Genomic DNA, 22,756 nt, shown 5'->3' with positions numbered 1-22,756 from the left:
AATATTTGGCAGGAATCAGAAAAAAAAACAGGAAAAATTTACCAATAATTCGCCAAAAAATAATCTCTCTAAAAAATAAAGCAGCCAATGACGAAATATTTACAGAAAATCGAAAAATGTATTAAAGTCTTAATAAGAGTGGCTGTCGGTTTTATAGCCGAAGGCCCTTTGACCAAACTTTGTTTTCGGCAAAAAGCAGTAAAATTTTATGGATGATTGAAGCTAATGACAAAATAACTTAAAAAATAAAAAAATTACTAAAGCCATAAAAAGTTATTCAGCTATTTTTCTCGAAATACCTTTTGATTTTTTTTTCTGCAAAATTCAGAAAAACTTAAAGAATAATTCGACAAAAACTAATCCTTTTAATAAAAACCAGCCAATGTCAGGGCAGAGGTTGAGAACAAGTTAAGAGAAAATTAACATAGTTGAAGAAATCTGGAAAGAAAAAAGCACGGTTGACACAGGAGGACATATTTGAGTTTGGAAACATTATGGATAGTAAACCAGAAAGGAAAAATTAAAATAGCAAGATACTCGTCGGTAGAGAAAAAATCAAACAAGAAATTTTTACGAAATTTGGAAAGAAAAGACAAAGTGAAGGTTGTACACGAACAGAAAACAGAGAAGGAAATATTTTGTAGAATTCAGAACAAACAACACGGAATAAATCAAAATAGAAATGATGACAGAACAGAATAATTCAGCATGGAAATAATACAATTGAAGCAGAATAAAAGTACAGGACGGAATTGTAACAGAAAAAGAGAATTAAAGAAAAATTTTTCAAGAAATCAGACGTAATTTAGACAAGAAATAAAAAATTCATTTGTATGTGTAAAATATCTGCATTAAAAAAAGAGATTCAATAAGAAGGATATCACGGAAAAAATTGTGTGGAAGTATAATAAAAGTATAATCAGGAAGAAAATGAGAAATAATTAGGAGAAAATCAGAATATGACCGAAATGAGTCAGAAAAAAAAAACGATAAAATTCTGTGGAACAAAACAGGGCTGTAATATGGGACTGAGTTACAAAAGAAAGAGAGTGTTCGAGAAAGAAATTTCTGGAGAAATTTGAAAAAGCCAAAAAAAAATACTAAACCCCAAGGAGATTATTGTCGGTGCACAATTTTTTTGCAATCTAAAGTCTTTTAGATCAGTTTTGTTTTTAGAAAAAAATCAGGAAAACTACGAATGATTCGCTAAAAAATAATTATTTTCAAGAAGAACATATGAGCATGCATAATTAAGAAAAAATCGAAACAGGGCTATAGAAAGAATTTGTAAAAGAAAGAGACAATGGAAAGGAGAAACTATAAAAAAATCTGGAAAGAAAAGGCACACTTGAGACAGGTAATATTGAACATATTAGGGTCTGGAAAAATGGTGGATAACAGAATGAATCAGCAAAAAAATGAGAAAGGAAAAACTAAAATAACAATATAAATAGAGAAAGGATCAAAAGAGAGGCATAATGTAGCTGGGAAAAATCTGCACATGAAAAGAAAACATAAGTAAATACGAGTAAGAAAGCAAAAAAAACAACAACACGGAATAAATAAATTAGAATTGAAGTTAGAACAGAATGACAGAATAATTCAGCAATGAATGATAAAATATTGAGGAACAAAGCAGCAGCAGAAAAACGGAGTTGTTGAGTAGTAAAAGAATTCAAAGAAGAATTTTTCAAGAAAGCAGTCGTATTTTAAACATTGTATGTGAAAACCACCCGAATCCAAAAACAGAGAAGAGATTAATATATCTTCAGTTAAGGAAAAAATTGGGTTGAAATATAACAAAATAAACCAGAAAGAAAATCAACATGAACGAAACGAGTCAGTAAGAGTAGAAGTTTGGGATTGGGTTGCAAAAGAGTGTTCTAGAAAACAACTTGAAAAAACAAAAATTATTAAAACTCAAAGAGGTTCTTGTTGGTTCACATTTTTTTTTAGAATTCGAATGTCTTTTGGATTAATTCTATGTTCTTCAAAAATCGGATAAACTGAACGGATGAGTGCTAAAAAATAATATTCTTCTATAAACTTCTAAAGTATCAAATAAAAAATAAAATATTTTGAGAAAACCAAAAAATTCAATAAAGCCAAAAAATTTTTTTTCTAAAAACCTTTTGTCAAACACAAAAAATTATTAAGGACTTAAGCTGAGACGAAGGCCCTCTGGATAAAAAAATCTGAACAAAACAAGCCTCCATGTCGAAATATTTCAAGAAAACCAAAAAAATTTAAGAAAGTAAGAAACTCACTCTGCGGTCGTTTCCGAATGCAAATCGGAAACAGCCGCCGGATACTCCTTGGCCAGTTTATCCAAAGCTAGAGCATAAGTCCACATGGCGTCATAAGCGTATCCCGCGTAGTTCGATATCGGAACTTTGCTTCCATACATATTCATCCACTGTGCCACTGTCACATTTCCTTGGACTAGGGTATCGTTTGGGGCATAGAAAGAATGAGCCATTGAGAAGTACCCAGTGGCAGCTTGGACCATTTCAGCAGTGGTACAATTCACCGATTCACCTTTGAACTTGTTGAAATAGTCGGTATCGTACCAAGTCTCATTGAGCCAAGTTGGAAGGAACCAAACGTAGCCATCGGCCGAAGTCATCTTCATTTGATAAGCCTCGCACATCACCGTTCGGGCAATGGAGTCGATCACGTCGAGGATTATGATGCGCGCGTTTTTGTGCTTCAAGTCTTCCAAATACTGGAAAAAATAGCCAAGCTTAAAAAGCGCCACATTTTAGTCAACTTCCTCAATGTTTTACAAACGTTTCTTTACTCTATTTAATTCAGAAAAAAACTTCAAAGCCAAAAAAATAAGTGTTCTTTGAACATTATCTAATAATAAATAATAAAACATTATTGTAGACATAAAAAATTGATTTACAAAGGGCCCTATAATAAACTATACAGAAATACGTATTACTAAGTACATTTCACCACATTTCACAGAAACACATCATTAGGTATTTTTTTTCTAAACAACTTGTAAATATTTAATAAATCTATTCAATAGCACAATGGTGTTGGAGCAAATAAAAAAACTACTTGTATATTATTTATTCGTATGGTGTTGAGGAATGCAATACCAATTAGTTCTAACATTGGCATAAATATCACTTCTGCGAATTAACAAATTTAACAGATATACCAGGTTTTTTAATCTTAAGAAGATTATACATCAGAAACATTATGTATAAACTTGTAATTCTTCTCTCAACATTAAACTCGCTTAATTGTAAAAAATATAGAGTGATGGGTTTTCTATGACGTACCATTACAAACAAATCTACAAACATTACAAACATGTTCTTTGTAACTTATAGCTGTAACTTATACAGGGTGATTATTTTTGGGCCTACATTTGAAACTTTTTAACTTCCAATATTCGGAAGAAAAATTACCGTTGAAGGCGCCACTGAGTGAGGCTGAAAACAGTAACCGTAAATGACAGGAAAATTTTTATTCGGATATTTAGAACGTTGTATGAATTATTGCATTGCCTACACGGAATGACTATTGTATCTTTGGTGCAAAAAATTATTAAAAAGACATTGAAAAACCTACCTTTTGCAACAATTTATGCTTAAATGTATCAGCAGTTGTTAATTTTAATAGCTGTTTTATGGATTTATCGATGTATTTCATGATTTTTTTTCAGTGGAAAAATTCTTCTAAAATCAAATTCAAACACTTTCTATAATAATAATTTACTGTTTTTTTTTAATTCCAACATGAGTTCGCTATCCGCTGTGTTCCAATAATGATAGTCTTTGATTACGCAAATGTTTTGAAAACACTTTGTACTCAAAAATAAAATATGTTATTTCTTTACTGTTTTCGGCAAGTACAATATGTTATTATCAGATGGCGTCTAGATAATTTTCTCCTGAAATAGCTAGAGCATCGACCATTCTGAATTTAACTAAATTATTTTCATAATAGCTGAACTTCCGGAACGATTTTAAATAGTAACCGCCTATTTTAATTGCATTTTTGAATTCACCTTTCAAAACTGAGTAAAATGTACCCTAATTGTTAGTATTTATCTGTCATAGTTTTTGACGTATCTCATTTTTTTGTCCATTTTTTTGAAAATGATGGTCGTTTTGATGGAAACTTCAACATCTTATAAACCTCGTATTTTATTAAATTGTCAGTGTCAAAAATTTTGAAATTATGTTGGAACCCTGCCACATTTCCATAAAATTTTAGTTATGAATGGACTTTATATCTATCTCTAACAGTTTCTCAAATAAGCACAAAAAACGGAATTTCAGCTCAATATTCTCATTTTTAATCAAGTAAACTGTCGAAAAATACGATAAAATTATGCTATTAATTGAAAGAAATTTTTGATTTGTTCACCGTTTCCATTCAAGAAAGTCAAAATTCGATGATAGACTAACTGTTTTAATTTTGCATTATTCACTAAGTTATAATAAACCATAATTAAATATTATTGTTTTACTGCTTATTCGACAATCCACCAGCTAAAAACTAAATAAAATATCGAATTTTGACAATTTTGTTGACTATTTGCAAGGCCTACTTGATTAACAACAAAAATTACAAACGAAAATCCGTTTTTATGATTATTTCAAAAACTCTAAGGGTACGTATAGGACGTGTTGATAAGTCACCATAAAAGTCGATATTCTTTCGACTGCCGTTAAGAAAATACGGCGGTTCCATTTAAAAAAACGCCGTTTTTTTATCACCATTTTTTTTAACGCCGTTTTTTGATCACCATTTTGAAAAAAATCATTCTAGCCTTGAATTTTGACACTTGACACTTTTGAAAATACTAGGACTTTTTGACCCTTCTGTTTTCGAATGCAAAAAAATTATTCACTTATCGTAGAGGGTTCAAGGGCTGTGCTATTTTAAATTAACCCTTGCTTTATTAGAAGTCAAAAAATTTCTAATGTAAGCTCTAAAAGAGTCACCCTGCATATGTGATGGTCAATGACTTGTGACTGGTTTTACTGAAAAACTAAAAATTGGCTCAGGGCGGCTTCAAAAACAACGCTTCAGTGAAAAGTATTTATCTAACAAAACATTTTGATTTGGTGCCAGGTCTTTGATAAAAATTTTGAATAGAATAAATTCATTTTCTGAATGGACAAAGCCACGAAGGTTCTCAGACTCATATACTCCATAAAGAGGAATTACATTTTTATTAAGAGTTACGTTGCATAGATGCATTTATGTTTATTAAACAAAATTATTCATTAAAACTGACCTTAACAAACGGTCAACGAAACATTTCATCGAAAAACCAGAAGTAAAAAAAATGGTGGAATGAATTCTGATAGTAAACAAATTATGAAATTATTGTAAACAACAAAACCTTGCAATTCCAACAAAATTACAAATTACCAACCACAAAAAACTGGAAACAATTTGAATAAAACGCATTTTTATAGTCAGAAAAGGAAATAAATACGAATTTCAACTTTTAGCTACTGAACTTACAACAGTAAATAAGCCAGCTCAAGGCTCACCAGTTTGGACATAAATATTCAAGCAATTAGCCAATTAAGAACAAAGGCATTAAAAAACTCACTCTGGACATTTGGTAGGGGTCCCTATCCCTCGGAAACTTCGTATTGGCAATGAACGCGATATCGTTCTCCCCCAAAGTCTCCTGCATGTGCGAGATATACTCGGTGTACTTTTGCCCGTCCTCCGTCAGCGCAGCGACCCGCTTCCAGCCCAGCTTCTTGAACAGAAGCAAATAAACGTACTGGTAATCCTTATTCTCCCCAATCGTTCGAAAAAAGTACGGATATTTGTTGCGATCGGAGAAACTCGTCCCTTCGGCACTGTACGACACCACCAGAGTGCGGTAATGCTTGGAGACGTGTGTCACCGGCTCCACCGTGTCCGAACACGCCGGCCCCAGCACCCCCAACAGCCTGTTGTAGTGGTACTCCGTCACGTATTGGATGAAAATCTTCGTCACGCTGTCGGGCCGACAGCGCCCGTTCTCCACCAGGAGCTTGAGGTCGTAGTTGGGCAGGATCGCCGGGTCCGCGTTGATGATGTCTTGGGCCAGCTTGGCCCCGTGGACGATGCCCCTGCCGTTGTAGGTGGACTCGTTCAGGGGGAAAATGCCCCCAATGTAGATCTCCACCTTCCCGTGGTCGATTATCCACGACTCGTGGTCCTTGAGCCACTCGCAGGCAATCTGGCGCAGGTTGGACTGGTTCCAGGTCCTCTCGTAGAGGGTCAGGAGGTCGTCATAGTCCTGCTCGCTGAACTTGAAGTCGCGGACTGGGCGCAACAGCCCCAACTCCTCCACCTTGTTCCAGGACATCTTCACAATCCTCTGGAGCTCGTACTTGCACCCGAGCGAGCCGTTCAGGTCCAGGTAATCGCACTGGGGGAAAACCACACTGATGAACTCCCTCTCCCGCAGGATGACGTCACTGGGAGTGTAGTACAACACGAGGAAACTCTTCTGAGTGTTTTGGTAAAACTTGGTCAAAGTCTGGATGGCGCGTCTCAGGTTCTTGCCCAACCAGGCCACCCGGACGTAGAGCTTGAGCTCGTTGATGTGCTCCACCACGAACTTGGTGATGGAGGGCTTGGAGGTCAGAAGGAGGGCGCACCTGGTGTGCTCACAATGCTTCGGAGTGTAGATCCCCCTTTTGCAGAACTTCTCCGAACACACGTAGGAGGTGTCGTTCATTCTCGCGTTGGCGTAGATGAAGGACATGTGCTCGGAGACGTCCAGCAGGTTTGCGATTTTGGGGTCGCGGAGGAACGACCAGTGGACCTCCCCGAACTTGGTATCCCACTTGCCGTAGTAGCGGGCCACGGGGCCGTCGAGCTGGCCCGGGATGAACCAGCCGAAGCGGCCCAAGGGGCCCACGTCCCCCAGGTCCTTGACCAGGTGGGTGTCCTCGGAGTTGAGGAGGTCGTGGCCGGGGGGTATCCACACCTCCAGGTCGATCATAGCCGGGGGGAACAGGTCGGTGACGTTGAGGTAGCGCGATGAGAGCTTCTTGACGGCGGTGTCCACCTCGAAGTTGTCGTCGTCGACGAGGATGTCCACTTTGGCGAAGCCGGAGACCTCCTCCAGGTAGATTTTGAGGATTTCGGTGCTGAGTTTGTGGAGAGTGCGCTCGGAGGTTTGGATTATTATGTTGGTGTGTTGGGCCAGGTAATAGACGTGCGTTTTGGGAAATGTCTCTGGAAATAAGTGGCCATGGTGGGTCTGGCTAGTAAAACAGTGGTGGCGACTTACTTGTATAATTGAGGCATTTCCACGAATCTTCAGATAACGCGAAAGGCAAGCAAAAGCACCAAAAGATGACAAGAATACTCGGTCCAAGTTGCGTCACATACATTTTACTTCACCTGGAACAAAAACACAATTTTTTAACAACGGAGTTTATAGTACTTTACTGCATACAGGGTGCTCAAAAACTGGCGCACCAACTCAGTGGTACGTTATTGAGAAGCAAGTGCAGATTATGGGAAAAATGTTGAAAAAATTCCTAAAGTTATATTTTAAAAATCTGGAGCTACAAACTTTTTGTGTTAACTTCTTTAGTTTTCATTATTTTTTATATTTTTATGTTTCATACCAGGTAATCGTTCTGTAACAAAACGATGAATAATTATTTTAAAATTTACTATCAGATTTTAGAAGTTTTTTTAATTTAAAAAAATTTAAATTCATCCAAAAAATCACAATGTGTAGATGTGCCAACACTGGGAATTATTTCCTAGGAAACCGTTTCAAAAATAATTTATTTTTATCGTTGCTCAAATTCTATTGCGATCACGACTGTTAGACAACGTTGCCACATATCATTTACCTAAAATTAGTCATTTATCAATAACTTTAATACAAAGAATTTTTTTAGTATTTTTACCATTATATGTAACCACTTCTCTACCATACACCATTGAGTTGGTGCGCCAGTTTTTGAGCACGCTGTATAAAATCATACAGAAATAAGTTTCTGTGTTCATAAAAAGGGAAGTTACCAGCAAAAATTAGCATATCCTTATGCAGTCACTAGTCTGCTATTTGTTGAATTTGTGTGTCTGCAGGAAAGTCAATTTACTAATCGACGCTATGTTTGTTGTGCCAAGAAGTTCAAGAAATTTGAAAGCTAGGCGAGAAAATCCAACGAATGCAATGTATTGGTTTTCGGGACAAAGCAAGATATTACTTTCTTAATATAAAACTACGAAAGAACTTTAGTTTTCGTAGTAAAGATTTTATTGTGCTGAACACTGGTGTTTTTATAGAACTGTTTGCAATGCATTAAATGCATTATTTAAAACTGAACAGAGGATAATACAATTAACAGTATTGTGTGTTATGTAATCTTCAGCGAAGTAAACTCTTTACCATATACGTAAATACAGAAGATTTAAGAAGTCTAGGATAGGGTTAATAGTGTTATGAGTGTTGTGCTAAGATCAGTAATATTAAAACCTCAGTGTATAAAACATAAAAATTACAAATGTTAGACATAGACCAGAGTATAACCAAAGTAAAGATTTTTTAATTCTATTGGCCTATACGTTAATTGTCTAAATTCTAAACTCCCGAAAAAGCGAACAAATCTCGAAAAAAATGCATGTGTTGATGTTTATATTACTATTTTTAAAGTAATCGATCTGCTTTTTTGCAGAATAATTGAAAGAAGATGCATTAAGGTTTAAAAAAAATAAAAAAGTTGAGGGTCTTTCCGTCTCTCCCTTTTCTCAACCAAAGCAAAGAACGATTGTGGTCACTTTTATCCTGTAATTATTATAATAATTTTCGATTATTACAAGTCGCTGAGCGAGAAATGCGACTATTTTCACCTGAGCATTTTTTCGGAAAAAACAAGTGCTTTGTAGGAACCTAAGATTACAGTATATCCTATACTAATTGTAAAATCAGACGTTTTATAAAACTCCTAATCATTTTGTAAACGATTGGACAAATTGTGAAAGAATGTATTAATGCAGGGTTGTTACAATGCGGCTGAAAATTGCAGATGAATTATGAAAAACCTAAGTTTTCGTCTTATTGTAAAATACCTATGATTCATTTACAATACGACTAAAACGAACCTGCATTTAAGCGTGTTATAATGCGCAAGCAGTACTATTGAAATTGATACATTAAATTTATATTATAAGGTATTGTTTTAAAATTCTAGAAGACACAGCAATGTCTTGGTCTTTAAAGGATTGTGTTGTCAAAAACTACAAAAAATTTACGGTTTACAGAAAGAAAACATCAATGAATTGATATACTAGTTGTGCAAATATTTCAAAGGGTGAAGTGATAGCTTGCCTTACCCAAATAAATATCTAGAGTTATTGAGATATAAGAGGGTTTTGATTGACAAATAAAATTTTTGGGTGCAACTTTTACTGTTCTTTTTTTAAACAATAACCTAACTGCAATAGAAGGTGGTATTTTTCCATCTTATACAAGACGAATCAAAGTAACCTGTCATTTTCTATACGGACAATATTATAAGACGAAAATTTGTTAAGGTTTTTCAATACACCTTATTGTGAAAATCCTAAAATTATCTAGGCGTTTTATAATACGCTTGCTTTTACAATTAACCAATTGTTATTCAATTTTATTCGGCATTTACACATCTTTTCTTCTGAAAGATGTAAAAAAATGTGTCATTTTTAACAAAATTATCAACACAAAACTGGTAAATGGTTAAATTGATAACATTGACGTGAGTTTTTTCATTGTACCTCTATTATAATTGTTGTGGGGTTGTGACAGTTGGAACTATGAATTTTTCAAATATATTTCTAGATCAATTTTTTGGGTTTCTAGGCATAAAAATTACAACTTTTAAAATTTTATGTTGATTATTATTATAAATAATTCTGTTTCCTTGAAGTAAAAGAGTAGGGGACATTTTGTCTCTTTCGTGGTTATAATATCACAGGCTAAAATTATTTTACTTTACTTCTTAGTAGCTTACTTACTAAAAATAATTGAGAGATAATAATTTGAGTTTGTTGGAACGTGTGCAACAGTGTACTGAAGAACTTTTTGCGTCAATAAGTACACTCTGTAATGGTTTATTTATTTATTTTATAGAGTTTATTTTAAACAGTTATGAATTATGAATATTAGGACAAATAAGTCCGTAACAGGTAGATTGCGTTCTCGCCTGAAAGCAAGTATCTCAAGGAAAAGCGCTTCGCAATAAAATCTTGACAGTTTTTCCACCATTTTCGCACATAAGTCATCGTTCCTATACATAATTTCAAAACTTACACCTTTTCCAGTGTATATGACACAATAAATTTGTCACGTTTTATGTTGTCTCACGTTACTGTTTACTAATTAAAAAAAAAATAAATATTGAAAAAATAACATAACTATATTATTTTTAAACATATAATACTCGCCCAATTTAATTTGCCAGAACAATTACGTTAAAATCCTCAGACAGGTCGATTATATTTTTTAACTATCTTTGTCATTTGTAGTTTTTGGAGCTAGAAATGAAAAATGAAACATTTCCTAGGAAAGATCATGATAATTGCGGGTTCCCTAAAAGCCCATTTATCGTTTAAAATTTTTTTACGAGAAACAGTATAGAATATTTTTTTAAATACATTGATAAGAAGAAAACCATCTCCTCTCTAAGCAATACGTTTGGTACCTATATTCAAAATTTTCAGATAATTTTTCATTAAACAACCGATACATTATTTCAAAAACTTCATCTACTTGAGAAACGTTCAAAAAATAATAATAATTTGAAAACTACTTGCCACAGAACATTTTAACTAGTTGCATCGTTGTCTACTTATTATTTCATGAAATTTTGCAATCTAAAACAAACGATGTTTGGAGGATTGATAACCAACAATACTTAACGTGTAACAACGAAATTTGCATTTAATTATCTACCAGACATCGAAGACCGGAGGTCAATAGTTGAGCTGGAGTCATAATTATTTTTAATTAAATAATTAATTAATTAATTACTCAAAAAACGCGTTCATATCTGGATATGTCTCAAACGTTTCTAGATCATTATTAATTCCGGATGGTTCCGGGCTTAAAGAAAACCGATTCCTTAATTAAACTAATTTTCTAAATATAGCTTAATAATTCGAAAAATATTGATCCTAGGTTATAAATAATGCCTAGCATATTTATTTTTTCAGTCGATTTTTCATCAATTTTGGGGCATTTTGCGAAACTCCGGGCTCACAAAAAGCCGCGTTGGAAACTTTTTAATGACGATAACTTGCAAATTGTTTTAATAATAGAAAATGATAGAAATGCAGTTGTTACTTTTTGTAACACTTTTGTTGTAATTCTAATTTTTATGAATATGACCCAATTTTATGGCCAATTATCAGTTATTTCTAATGGTCAGTTATTTTTTGTCACAACCTATATTCCCCCTCCAATATTGCCAACTTAGTTCACAAGTTTTCAGCTCAATATTCTCATTTTTAATCGAGTAAACTGTCGAAAAATACGATAAAATTATGCTATTAATTGAAAGAAATTTTTGATTTGTTCACCGTTTCTATTCAAGAAAGTCAAAATTCGATGATAGACTAAATATTATTGTTTTACTGCTTATTCGACAATCCACCAGCTAAAAACTAAATAAAATATCGAATTTTGACAATTTTGTTGACTATTTGCAAGGCCTACTTGATTAACAACAAAAATTACAAACTAAAATCCGTTTTTATGATTATTTCAAAAACTCTAAGGGTACGTATAGGACGTGTTGATAAGTCACCATAAAAGTCGATATTCTTTCGACTGCCGTTAAGAAAATACGGCAGTTCCATTTAAAAAACTGAGTTAACGCCGTTTTTTGATCACCATTTTGAAAAAAATCATACTAGCCTTGAATTTTGACACTTGACACTTTTGAAAATTCTAGGACTCTTTGACCCTTCTGTTTTCGAATGCAAAAAAATTATGCACTTATCGTAGAGGGTTCAAGGGCTGTGCTATTTTAAATAAACCCTTGCTTTATTAGAAGTCAAAAAATTTCTAATGTAAGCTCTAAAAGAGTCACCCTGCATATGTGATGGTCAATGACTTGTGACTGGTTTTACTGAAAAACTAAAAATTGGCTCAGGGAGACTTCAAAAACAACGCGTCAGTGAAAACTATTTCTCTAACAAATAATTTGTTAGAGTGCCAGGTCTTTGATAAAAATTTTGAACAGAATAAATTCATTTTCTGAATGGACAAAGCTACGAAAATTTTACTTCAACACAAGGTTCTTAGACTCAGATGCTCCATAAACATGAATTAAATTTTTATTAAGAATTAAGTTGCATAGATGCATTTATGTTTATTAAACAAAATTATTCATTAAAACTGACCTTAACAAACGGTCAACGAAACATTTCATCGAAAAACCAGAAGTAAAAAAAATGGTGGAATGAATTCTGATAGTAAACAAATTATGAAATTATTGTAAACAACAAAACCTTGCAATTCCAACAAAATTACAAATTACCAACCCCAGTTGTTACTTTTTGTAACACTTTTGTTGTAATTCTAATTTTTATGAATATGACCCAATTTTATGGCCAATTATCAGTCATTTCTAATGGTCAGTTATTTTTTGTCACAACCTATATTACCCCTCCAATACTGCCAACTTAGTTCACAAATTTAATCTAATAAGTCTGGTCGTTTAATTTGCATTCGCCCGGCACCTCCACCAAATTTGCACAACGGAATTTCACGCAATTATGCAAATGCGAAAAAAAACACCAGACACTAACTTTACGAAAGGTTAAGGTCACGAATACGAGAAGTAAACATTACCAACTCAGATAAAAATTCAAATAACATGAACGGAATTTATCACTGACCACCATTTTTAATAATAAGCGAACGAGCCGTTTACTTATTCAATTATGTGGTTTTGTTGCAACCTAGGTCATGGAAAGAGGAAATTAAACGAAATTATTAATGACGTTGCTGTTGTATAAAACCAGTACGTCAAAAGTGCGACAATGAACTTCCACTTCCACGGGAAATTACCTCAAATTAACGCAAAACAGGAAACCTTCACGTAACTAACAATAATTAAGGGAAAAGCAAGTGCACGTGCGAAATGCGGAAAAGTCGGTTTGTTGTTAAAGAATTAAAAAATTTGAAAAATTCGATTTGTTGTTAAACAGTTGGTAATTTCCACAATAAAAATAAAAGTAAAAAAATCTGCAAAGACAATAGAAACCGGCGTAAAAAATTCAAATGCAATTCAAATGTGGGCTCACCTTGTGCATCGATACAAGAACTGTCATTGTTTGCAGCGACCATCGAAATTAATCCTCAACCTGTCATTTTTGTGCAAAATGACTAAACAACCATTGTTCTACACGACACCAGACTCGTGACTGCACCACGTCCAAAACGCACGTTTCTGGTGGGGGAATACGCCTTTACTATGACCAAAACAACAAGTCAAAGGGCACCAACGAAAACAAATTTAAAGCGGGTCAAAGGGTCAACTTCGCCTACGTGGTCTAATAAGATAATTGGAAGAAAACAAGTCGACTTTTTCGGTGCGGAAATGCCTTTGAAAAAGTGCTAGGTATTATACAAACACGACCGGAAACTAGGTAATAATCCCCTAATTAGGCGGCTAACAAGCTACTTTTTCAATTTGCGCATCAAGGGGTGAAGAAATCGATTTCGTGCCAAGAAATAAGGCCAACAACAGCGCTCCTAATCTTATTATTTGATAGATTTAATCAAAATTTTAAAAGCGCTCTCTTTGCATACAAACCAGACCCTGATTAGTCAAAGTAAACCGTTTTGACGGCGGGATTTATCGCTTTTAAAGGGGTGATTTATACGGGACACCTTGGACGGATTAAAAGGGAGAATGTTTTTATTTTTCACGTACAGTCGAACAAGGCGAAAATGACGCCTCAAAAACCAAAATGTAACTAATTCGAATTAAGTTCCCATTTATTTTGCTTTGAAAAACGTCAAGTTAAATGAAAATGTATTTTTTAATGAAAATTTTAACAACGTGGAAAGTCAGAATTTTTATGTTTATCTTTATTCATTAATGCTGGAAAATTATAATTTCCACATAATAGTTTGACAAATCTAACATAAACTTGATCAAATTTAATTTATTTCGATGTTAAACCAAAAAAAAAAAAACGTTTAAGTTGCTACTACATAACCGTAATAACTCGGAACTATTTAGTAACACTTAGTTCGGAAGAATTGCATTTTAAAATTTCTGAAAATAAACATAAGTTATTAATTTTTATAAAACATTTAAAATATTATTGTTTTACAAAAATCAAGTTTAAAATAGGGAAAACCTATTTCGTAAAACTATGTATTAATTAATTTTATTTTCAAACAAAAATTAATAAAATATTAAATATTAAAAAAAATCATAAAAAAGGTTATTAATGGTTTGTTTTGTAAATGGATAATTTTTTTTAAAAATTGGTGTGTCAAATTTTAAAAACCAATATGTAACTAATTCGAATTAAATTCCCATTTATTTTGCTTTGACAAACTTCAAGTTAAATGAAAATGTATTTTTTAATGAAAATTTTAACAACATGGAAAGTCAGCAATTTTTATGTTTATCTTTAGTCATTAATGTTGGAAAATTATAATTTTCACATAATAGTTTGACAAATCTAACATAAACTTATTCAAATTTAATTTATTTCGATGTTAAACCAAAAAAAAACGTTTAAGTTGCTGCTACATAACCGTAATAACTCGGAACTATTTAATAACACTTAGTTCGGAAGAATTGCATTTTAAAATTTCAGAAAATAAACATAAGTTATTTATTTTTATAAAATATTTAAAATATTATTGTTTTACAAAAATCAAGTATAAAATAGGAAAAACCTATTTCGGAAAATATATGTTAATTAATTTTATTTTCAAATAAAGGTTAAAAAAATATTAGATATTAAAAAAAATAATAAAAAAGGTTATTAATGGTTTGTTTTGAAAATGGATAAATTTCTTTAAAAATTGGTGTGTCATATTTTAAAAACCAAAATGTAACTAATTCGAATTAAGTTCCCACTTATTTTGTTTTAAAAAACGTCAAGTTAAATGAAAATGTATTTTTTAATGAAAATTTTAACAACATGGAAAGTTAGCAATTTTTTTGTTTATCTTTATTCATTAATGTTGGAAAATTATAATTTTCACGTAATGGTTTAACAAATTTAACATAAACTTATTCAAATTTAATTTATTTCGATGTTAAACCAAAAAAAAATTTAAGTTGCTACTACATAACCGTAATAACTCGGTACTATTTGATAACAATTAGTTCTAAATAATCACATTTTAAAAATTTCAGAAAATAAACATAAGTTATTAATTTTTATAAAACATTAAAAATATTTTTGTTTTACAAAAATCAAGTTTAAAATAGGGAAAACCTATTTCGTAAAAATATATATTAATTAATTTTAGTTTCAAATAAAAGTTAAAAAATATTAAATATTAAAAAAATAATAAAAAAGGTTATTAATGGTTTGTTTTGTAAATGGATAAATTTCTTTAAAAATTGGTGTGTCAAATTTTAAAAATCAAAATGTAACTAATTCGAATTAAATTCCCATTTATTTTGCTTTGAAAAACGTCAAGTTAAATGAAAATGTATTTTTTAATGAAAATTTTAACAACGTGGAAAGTCAGAATTTTTATGTTTATCTTTATTCATTAATGTTGGAAAATTATAATTTCCACATAATAGTTTGACAAATCTAACATAAACTTATTCAAATTTAATTTATTTCGATGTTAAACCAAAAAAAAACGTTTAAATTGCTACTACATAACCGTAATAACTCGGAACTATTTAATAACAATTAGTTCTGAAGAATTTCATTTTAAAAATTTCAGAAAATAAACATAAGTTATTAATTTTTATAAAACATATAAAATATTATTGTTTTACAAAAATCAAGTTTAAACTAGGAAAAACCTATTTCGTAAAAATATATATTAGTTAATTTTATTTTCAAATAAAAGTTAAAAAATATTAAATATTAAAAAAAATTATAAAAAAGGTTATTAATGGTTTGTTTTGTAAATGGATAAATTTCATTAAAAATTGGTGTGTCAAATTTTAAAAACCAAAATGTAACTAATTCGAATTAAGTTCCCATTTATTTTGCTTTGACAAACGTCAAGTTAAATGAAAATGTATTTTTTAATGAAAAATTTAACAACATGGAAAGTCAGCAATTTTTATGTTCATCTTTATTCATTAATGTTGAAAAACTACAATTTCCACATAATAGTTTGACAAATCTAACATAAACTTATTCAAATTTAATTTATTTCGATGTTAAACTAAAAAAAACGTTTAAGTTGCTACTACATAACCGTAATAACTCGGAACTATTTAATAACAATTAGTTCTGAAGAATTTCATTTTAAAAATTTCAGAAAATAAACATAAGTTATTAATTTTTATAAAACATTTAAAATATTATAGTTTTACAAAAATCAAGTTTAAAATAGGGAAAACCTATTTCATAAAAATATTTATTAATTAATTTTATTTTCAAATAAAAGTTAAAAAAATATTGAATATTAAAAAAAATTATAAAAAAGGTTATTAATGGTTTGTTTCGTAAATGGATAAATTTCTTTAAAATTTGGTGTGTCAAATTTTTCATTAAAAAAACGCAACAATGTTAATGTAAAACAAGTGGCAACTTAGTTTAATTCTGAATTAAATTTTCATTTCGCTTTCTGAAAACCGGCTTCTAACAAAAATCTTGAAACCATACATCAAGTTGGCAATTCGCTAATTTATTGAGGCGTCATTTTCACTTTGCTCGACTGTGCGGTAAACAGTCTGGTTCCGATTAGTGGCTCCGTTTCGCATGATAAGTGACATTTACGTCTTGCAACGAATTAATTTATTTTGAGTTTTTTTGAGACTATCTATGGAAAATAATGAAAACGATAAGGTGAACATAGTTTACGACGTTCTAAATTGAGTTAATTTATTGAACGGAAAATTGGCTCCAAATGAGAATTATTGCCAGATAGTGGCAATTTGTAATTGCAGGTAACGATAATTGTTGTTTATAGTGTGTTAGGTGTTTATTTGCTAATTATTCTGAAATCGCTTTTTGTGAAAAAATTCTTTGGGGGTACATCACACTTTCACTTAAATGATTACAAAATGATCACTAGAAGCTGTGAGACTAGTTTTTTTTCCGTGAATAAGAGCATAGTAGCTCAGTGGGTCAGTTTCAAGGATTAAATTGACATGAATGGCTACGAAGTTATGTAATTTAGTAAAACACGACTCTATTACTAATTGCGACGTGTTTTGTGTTATTTTTTCAATAGACAGGCAGAAAAACATTATTTGCTACTTTACATTTATTAGAAAATTTTTGCTTTAAGAGAACAATGATACCAGTATTTTGCAATTACAATCTACAACCTTGATCATTTGACTTCATGATGCGTGCAAAATGCTGTTTTTAATGTTTAAAAATGTCAAACAATGGTCGGACCAAAACGGTGACTTCCTTTTCCTTTTATGCAAAAACGACATCTCCTACCTACTTGCATTAGTAAACACAAATATTTTTTTCTGGCTCTGTTTGACAAGTAAATGAACTCTTACTTCCTGTTGATCCTGTTATTAGCCACTAAATAAAATTGTAGTTGTCGTGTACAGGACGCAACTAAATCGTCTAAGAAACTTAACAGTTTTTTTTTTAATTCATGGATAAATTAAATTTAAAAAAAATGAAATTCCTATTTCTACTTTTACTTCAGATAGATTGCAAGACCATATCTTCAGTTGATTATTATCTAATAATTTTGCGATGCTAAAAAAGTTAAAAGGGGGTCATCATTCGCCTTTTTTTAATATATTTTAGAAACTTTACGCCATATGGAATACACTAAAAATTTCACCAAGCCTTCCAACGACATATTTTTGCTAAAACTCGCACATAAAACCATATGTTTTCAGAGTTATTTTTGTTAAAGAATTTTAATACGGATTGAACCAAAAGTAACGCATAAAATTAATATCTTTGTTATTGGTCAAAAACATTTCAGCATCATTAATTTTAAAATGACATAAAAAAACACTAATTAATTAATTAACCTTCTGAAATAAATATAATGTAAAAAATAATATACAGACTGAACCAAAAGTAATGCATAAAATTCATATCTTTTTTATTCTTATTAGTCATTTTTATTTTATGTTATTTTTGTAAATACTACACTTTATTGACAACATTTATAAAGTCATTGTTTTTGAGTAACAACGGCATTTTTAATTTGATAGTACACATTTGTTTTATAACGGGTAATTGTTTTTTATTTATTTTGTTTCGTATTTATTAAGTGTAGACATGGTAAATATTTAAAAATATACAGGGTGATTTTTTAAAAGCTGCAGGCCTTGTAGGATTTTTATTCATGGCTCGACTTCAAAAACTAAAAAAGTTGATTAAACGGCTTTAAATGTAGTATAAGCCGATGCTTTTAATTTTTTTTCCAAATGTTCGTGTATATTTTGTGTTTTATTTAACTTTTGTTGTTGTTTTTCATTTCATGATTTGAAAGTTATTAATTTTTTTGGTTCTAACCATATGAGCCACTTCTACTAAAAATTATCAACAAAAAATATCTTTCAAATGAAAATATTGCCAAGATTTTTTCAAATATACTTAGAACATATCTATACACATATTTATTTTAAAGAGCGATTTTACTTGTAAAAAAATTATTTTTAAAGTCAATATTTTTATTGACACCAAGCACCTAGATTTTATTAGGTTTCAAAAAAATCCTGGAGCCAGTGTATTTAATTGTTTCAACATTTTCGTTCACCGTTTTAGAAAGTACACATTTCGGTAACAAGAAAAAAAAAAATTAAAAAAAAATTATAAACAAAAATATTAACAATTAAACATAATAATGTGCTTTATCTTTTTGTTTTGACTTATTTTATTAGCGGCAACTGTTTTTTTATAATTTATTCGTATAATAAGTACAAAAACACTTCATACGACACCTAAACACAAAAAATATACAAAAAAACATTCACCCCTTACAAAATAAAATAATATACTGAAAAAATAAAACTCTGTAAATCTCTCAATAACTTTTACAACTTTTTTTATTTTCTTATATTTTGCTTTCTTTTTTTAATTATTTATACTTACCAGATAAAAATCTAAAACACTAATCAAAAATGTCAGTTGTCACTTAAAAAAATTAAAAATTACGTGACCACTCCAAAACAAATAATGTCAGAAATATCATTATGGTGTCAAAATATAGCATTAAAAAAAATAAAATTCATGTGTTCGAAAATTTTTTTGTAAAATGACCAACAAACATATGAATTTTGTGCTCAGTCTGTATATTATAACATTAAAAAAATTAAAACCATGAACTTTTAAAACCATTTAATCATTTTTTTTATTTTTATAATCAGAACATAAATAAAAATTCAACAGTGCTTACCGTTTTTAAAAAATAACCCTGTATATAAGAAACAATTGCTTTTTGTAAAATAAGTCAAAAACAAAAAGGTAAAGCCTTTGTGTGTAATTTTCATATTTTCTTAGTTTTATTTAATTTTATTTTAAAAGCTAATAATAATCGATAATTTTTCGATTCATGTCGATTTTGGTCGATTTCCGGTACATTTTTATCAGACAATAACTCCGGAACTATTAGACATAAGTTTATTATCTTTATAAAGTTCTTTCCATTACCTATCTTTTTTAAAAAAGACTATTTTCGTAAAACTAATAGTTTTCGAAAAAATTGCTAAAAAAAAGCAAAAATAGGTAAAATGTGTTGATAACTTTAAAACTATTTTACCCGGATTATTTTTATTAGATTAGACATAGATTATTTTTTCGACTAGTTTTGCCGCAGGTAAGTAGTATAAGCGAACAATTAGTGCTAATGAGGTCATTATCTAATGACCGCTGCAACTTTCTCTTAATGACCGCTACACTTTGGCCGCTACAATTTTGCTATATGTCATACAATATATAAGACCAAAGAAAATTTAGGAAAATATTCAGTGTTGTTCTCGTGTTTGTTCTTGAAGAAGACGTCTTGGTGTATTGTGAAATTAAGGTAAGTTTTTTAAGAAATTATTTTAAATATTTATTAACTGTTGTGAATTTGTGTTAGATGCCTGGAAAACGTGTATCTTCTATGCCATTGAAAAAATCATCTCCGAAGCGTTTTAAAGCCCCAGGTGATGGTGGATGTGTAGAAGAAGAGGAAATTAGTGAATTTACCAACCTGCAACCCTCAACATCTAAGGCAACAGAATCAGGTAAATACTTTATAATTTATATAATAATAGATTAATCATTAATTATAATATTTACAGTGAATGCTTTAAAAAGACGCCTCCCTAACTTCGAAGATGGTCCTTTAGGTAATTAATTACATACTCATTTCTATATTATAAATGTACGTGTTTGTAGATACACTTGTAAATCAAATCGGTGCTGGTCAAATTGACGATAATGAAGTCTTTGAAAATTTTGCTGATGGTAAGTAATAGCAACAACTTATTGAATATGTGAATACTTCAATATTTTCTTACAGAATTTAACTTTATTAATAAAAATGGAGAAAATGAATCATTCATAAAAAAGTTTAATACATTAGCGAGACGTATGAGGTTTTCCTTTAAAGATAATGCGCCGGAGAATCCAATTGAATGGATGCAAGTAAGTGTCACGTTATGTTTGTAAATTAGTTAATTAATTAATGATATTTTCGTTTAATAGAATGCAATTGAAGAACTGTTGGCGCACATTTTTAGAGGATTTTCAAGTGATGACTATGTAGGCTTAGTTCTCGAAAATGAAGAATTCCCCGAGCGACCTGTTTACATTTCCTTCCGCAAATTATCCCAATATAATGTCGCAATGGTGATGGAAACTGTAGGAAATGTTCTTCAGAGCAATCGTGCGTTCTTTGTTAATGATCGTTTATCGATACGGGTGGACAGGGTGGCTTTACCTGTGGGAAAAGGATTTCGTACCGCCACCGATGGATTAGCCGTAAGTTATAATGAACATTGTCTTAGTAAAAATTAATAAATAAATAAATAAATCTAATAAATATGATTTCTGTGATTTTATTTTGATTTAACCCAGAATGTGTGTGTGTGTGTGTGTCGCGCCCGTCCCCGCGCCGCCGCCACCCCGTCCCGCGCCCGTTCCCGCGCCGCCGCCACCCCGTCCCGCGCCCGTTTCCGCGCCGCCGCCCCGTCGTCCGCGCCGCGCCCCGTCCGCGTCATGCTGGTGAGTAACGAGATATAAGGAAAGAAAGAAAAAACATGGATCTTGCAAAGTCTTTATTTATTCATGAAATATTTGTTAAACATTTTGTTGCATAGTTTGTCATTATTGTGAAAATCTTTGTTAAATAACTTTAGAAAATCATCAACAGAATTGCCTAATGCGTAGTTTAAAAGAAATAAAGTACAGTATTTGCCACAGACGGTTGAAGAAAAATCTTGAATTTGAGAAATATTGTAAGACCACATCATAGCATTTTTTCTAAGAAATTTTAAAATATTCGGAGGCGGCTGATTTCCAAAACTATCAAAGAAGTATGCGAAACCAAATTTATCAATGTAAACAGCCATCCAATGACTACCCGGGAGGTAATCAGGGTCTCTGTTGATAATAACCATAGAGGGTCTGGTGATTAGGACAGGTAGAGTGTTATACGCAGAAACAAGAACGTGGTGTCTTTTCTTCCGAGAGATCATCTCCAGACACGTTTTGAGTTGTAAAGTATTCATTGTACCAACTAGCCAAGTTTTGTACGTTTTGAACAGCGCACACCGAATCGCTGATTATATGATTCACACAACAATTCGTATCAAAATGTTCTCTCAAGTAACGAAGCGATGGACACTCTAAATCTTCAATGTTTACAATTTGACTTTTTGGTAAACGTTTCAAAAGTAGACGCTTCTTATCTATTCCTTTCACGTATATACACTTTGAATTTTTCGTAGTTTCATTCAATATTTCAGACAACTTTTCGTAGTCGTAATTACCGCAGTTCCAAGAAAGCCCGTGAAAGTTATTCGTCAACCAATCGGCTTGCTTCTGATAACGATGCGGTAAGGTTGAAAGATCATCGGGTGGTTTAAACAAAAAGATGTCTGGTGCGCTTTTGTTCGTATTAAATACAGCTAATTCTTTTATGGTTAAAGTTTCGGTACAATTACCGTAATTGAACCCTTGAAAATCCACAAACACAACCATTTCGGATGACGGGTAAAATGAAAGTAGCAAATTTTTCATTTGTAATAGCAATTTATTTATCACTTATATAAATTTATCAACTACTATAATCTACAATTACATTACGTTTTTTATCAATTTCTATTACACTATCAAATTCACCATACACTAAACAATTGACAGTTTCTGTAAGAGCAGTGTTAAAACCAACTTCTATTCGTAAACTTCCGTTCTTTATCAAATTCCATGAAAGAGCATTATGCGATGATAAGTCAGGTGTCAAATCAAAAACAGCTATTGAATATCCATCAGCATAATTATCACGTGAAATCCCATTTCCAGTGTTTAGAAAATGTATACCAGTACCAGAAAATAATGTGTGGTACATTGAAACAAATTTCTTATTTGGACCGATAAATGTAGGTTGTAAGGGTTTACTAGGAATTTG

At 31.3% G+C, this 22,756-nt stretch overlaps 2 protein-coding genes across 5 annotated transcripts in view; one reads left to right on the top strand and one right to left on the bottom strand.

Moving 5' to 3' along the window:
• Nucleotides 1-22,756, bottom strand: part of LOC660712 (venus kinase receptor) — a 75,875-nt gene that overhangs the window by 9,549 nt on the left and 43,570 nt on the right. For 3 of the 4 annotated variants that reach the window (XM_008194840.3, XM_015979835.2, XM_008194841.3), the window contains 3 exons: nt 7,277-7,389; nt 5,591-7,221; nt 2,268-2,725 (listed from right to left, as the gene is read on the bottom strand). In XM_008194840.3, coding sequence (XP_008193062.2) covers nt 2,268-2,725; nt 5,591-7,221; nt 7,277-7,379 — 2,192 coding nt within the window. In that variant the 5' untranslated portion in view covers nt 7,380-7,389. Of the gene's footprint in view, nt 1-2,267; nt 2,726-5,590; nt 7,222-7,276; nt 7,390-13,293; nt 13,434-22,756 lie in introns of those variants that run through there. The other variant, XM_966921.4, reaches the window with a different exon arrangement.
• On the top strand, nt 19,955-21,174 carry LOC135266310 (uncharacterized). The gene is made up of 6 exons (XM_064356785.1): nt 19,955-20,164; nt 20,222-20,369; nt 20,427-20,474; nt 20,524-20,592; nt 20,648-20,772; nt 20,833-21,174. Exons 2-6 carry the CDS (start codon nt 20,222-20,224, stop codon nt 21,142-21,144), a joined length of 702 nt encoding a protein of 233 aa, XP_064212855.1. The 5' UTR covers nt 19,955-20,164; the 3' UTR covers nt 21,145-21,174.

The sequence above is a fragment of the Tribolium castaneum genome, chromosome 5, assembly GCF_031307605.1.
Source record: "Tribolium castaneum strain GA2 chromosome 5, icTriCast1.1, whole genome shotgun sequence".
NCBI classification, from domain to species: domain Eukaryota; kingdom Metazoa; phylum Arthropoda; class Insecta; order Coleoptera; family Tenebrionidae; genus Tribolium; species Tribolium castaneum.
This window is presented reverse-complemented; position numbering and strand designations above follow the sequence as displayed.

Coding starts and splice junctions, on each gene's coding strand:
- LOC135266310 (XM_064356785.1), top strand. CDS start 20,222: ATGCCTGGAAAACGTGTATCTTCTATGCCATTGAAAAAATCATCTCCG. Junction 20,370..20,426: donor ATCTAAGGCAACAGAATCAG/GTAAATACTTTA, acceptor TAATATTTACAG/TGAATGCTTTAAAAAGACGC. Junction 20,773..20,832: donor ATCCAATTGAATGGATGCAA/GTAAGTGTCACG, acceptor TTCGTTTAATAG/AATGCAATTGAAGAACTGTT.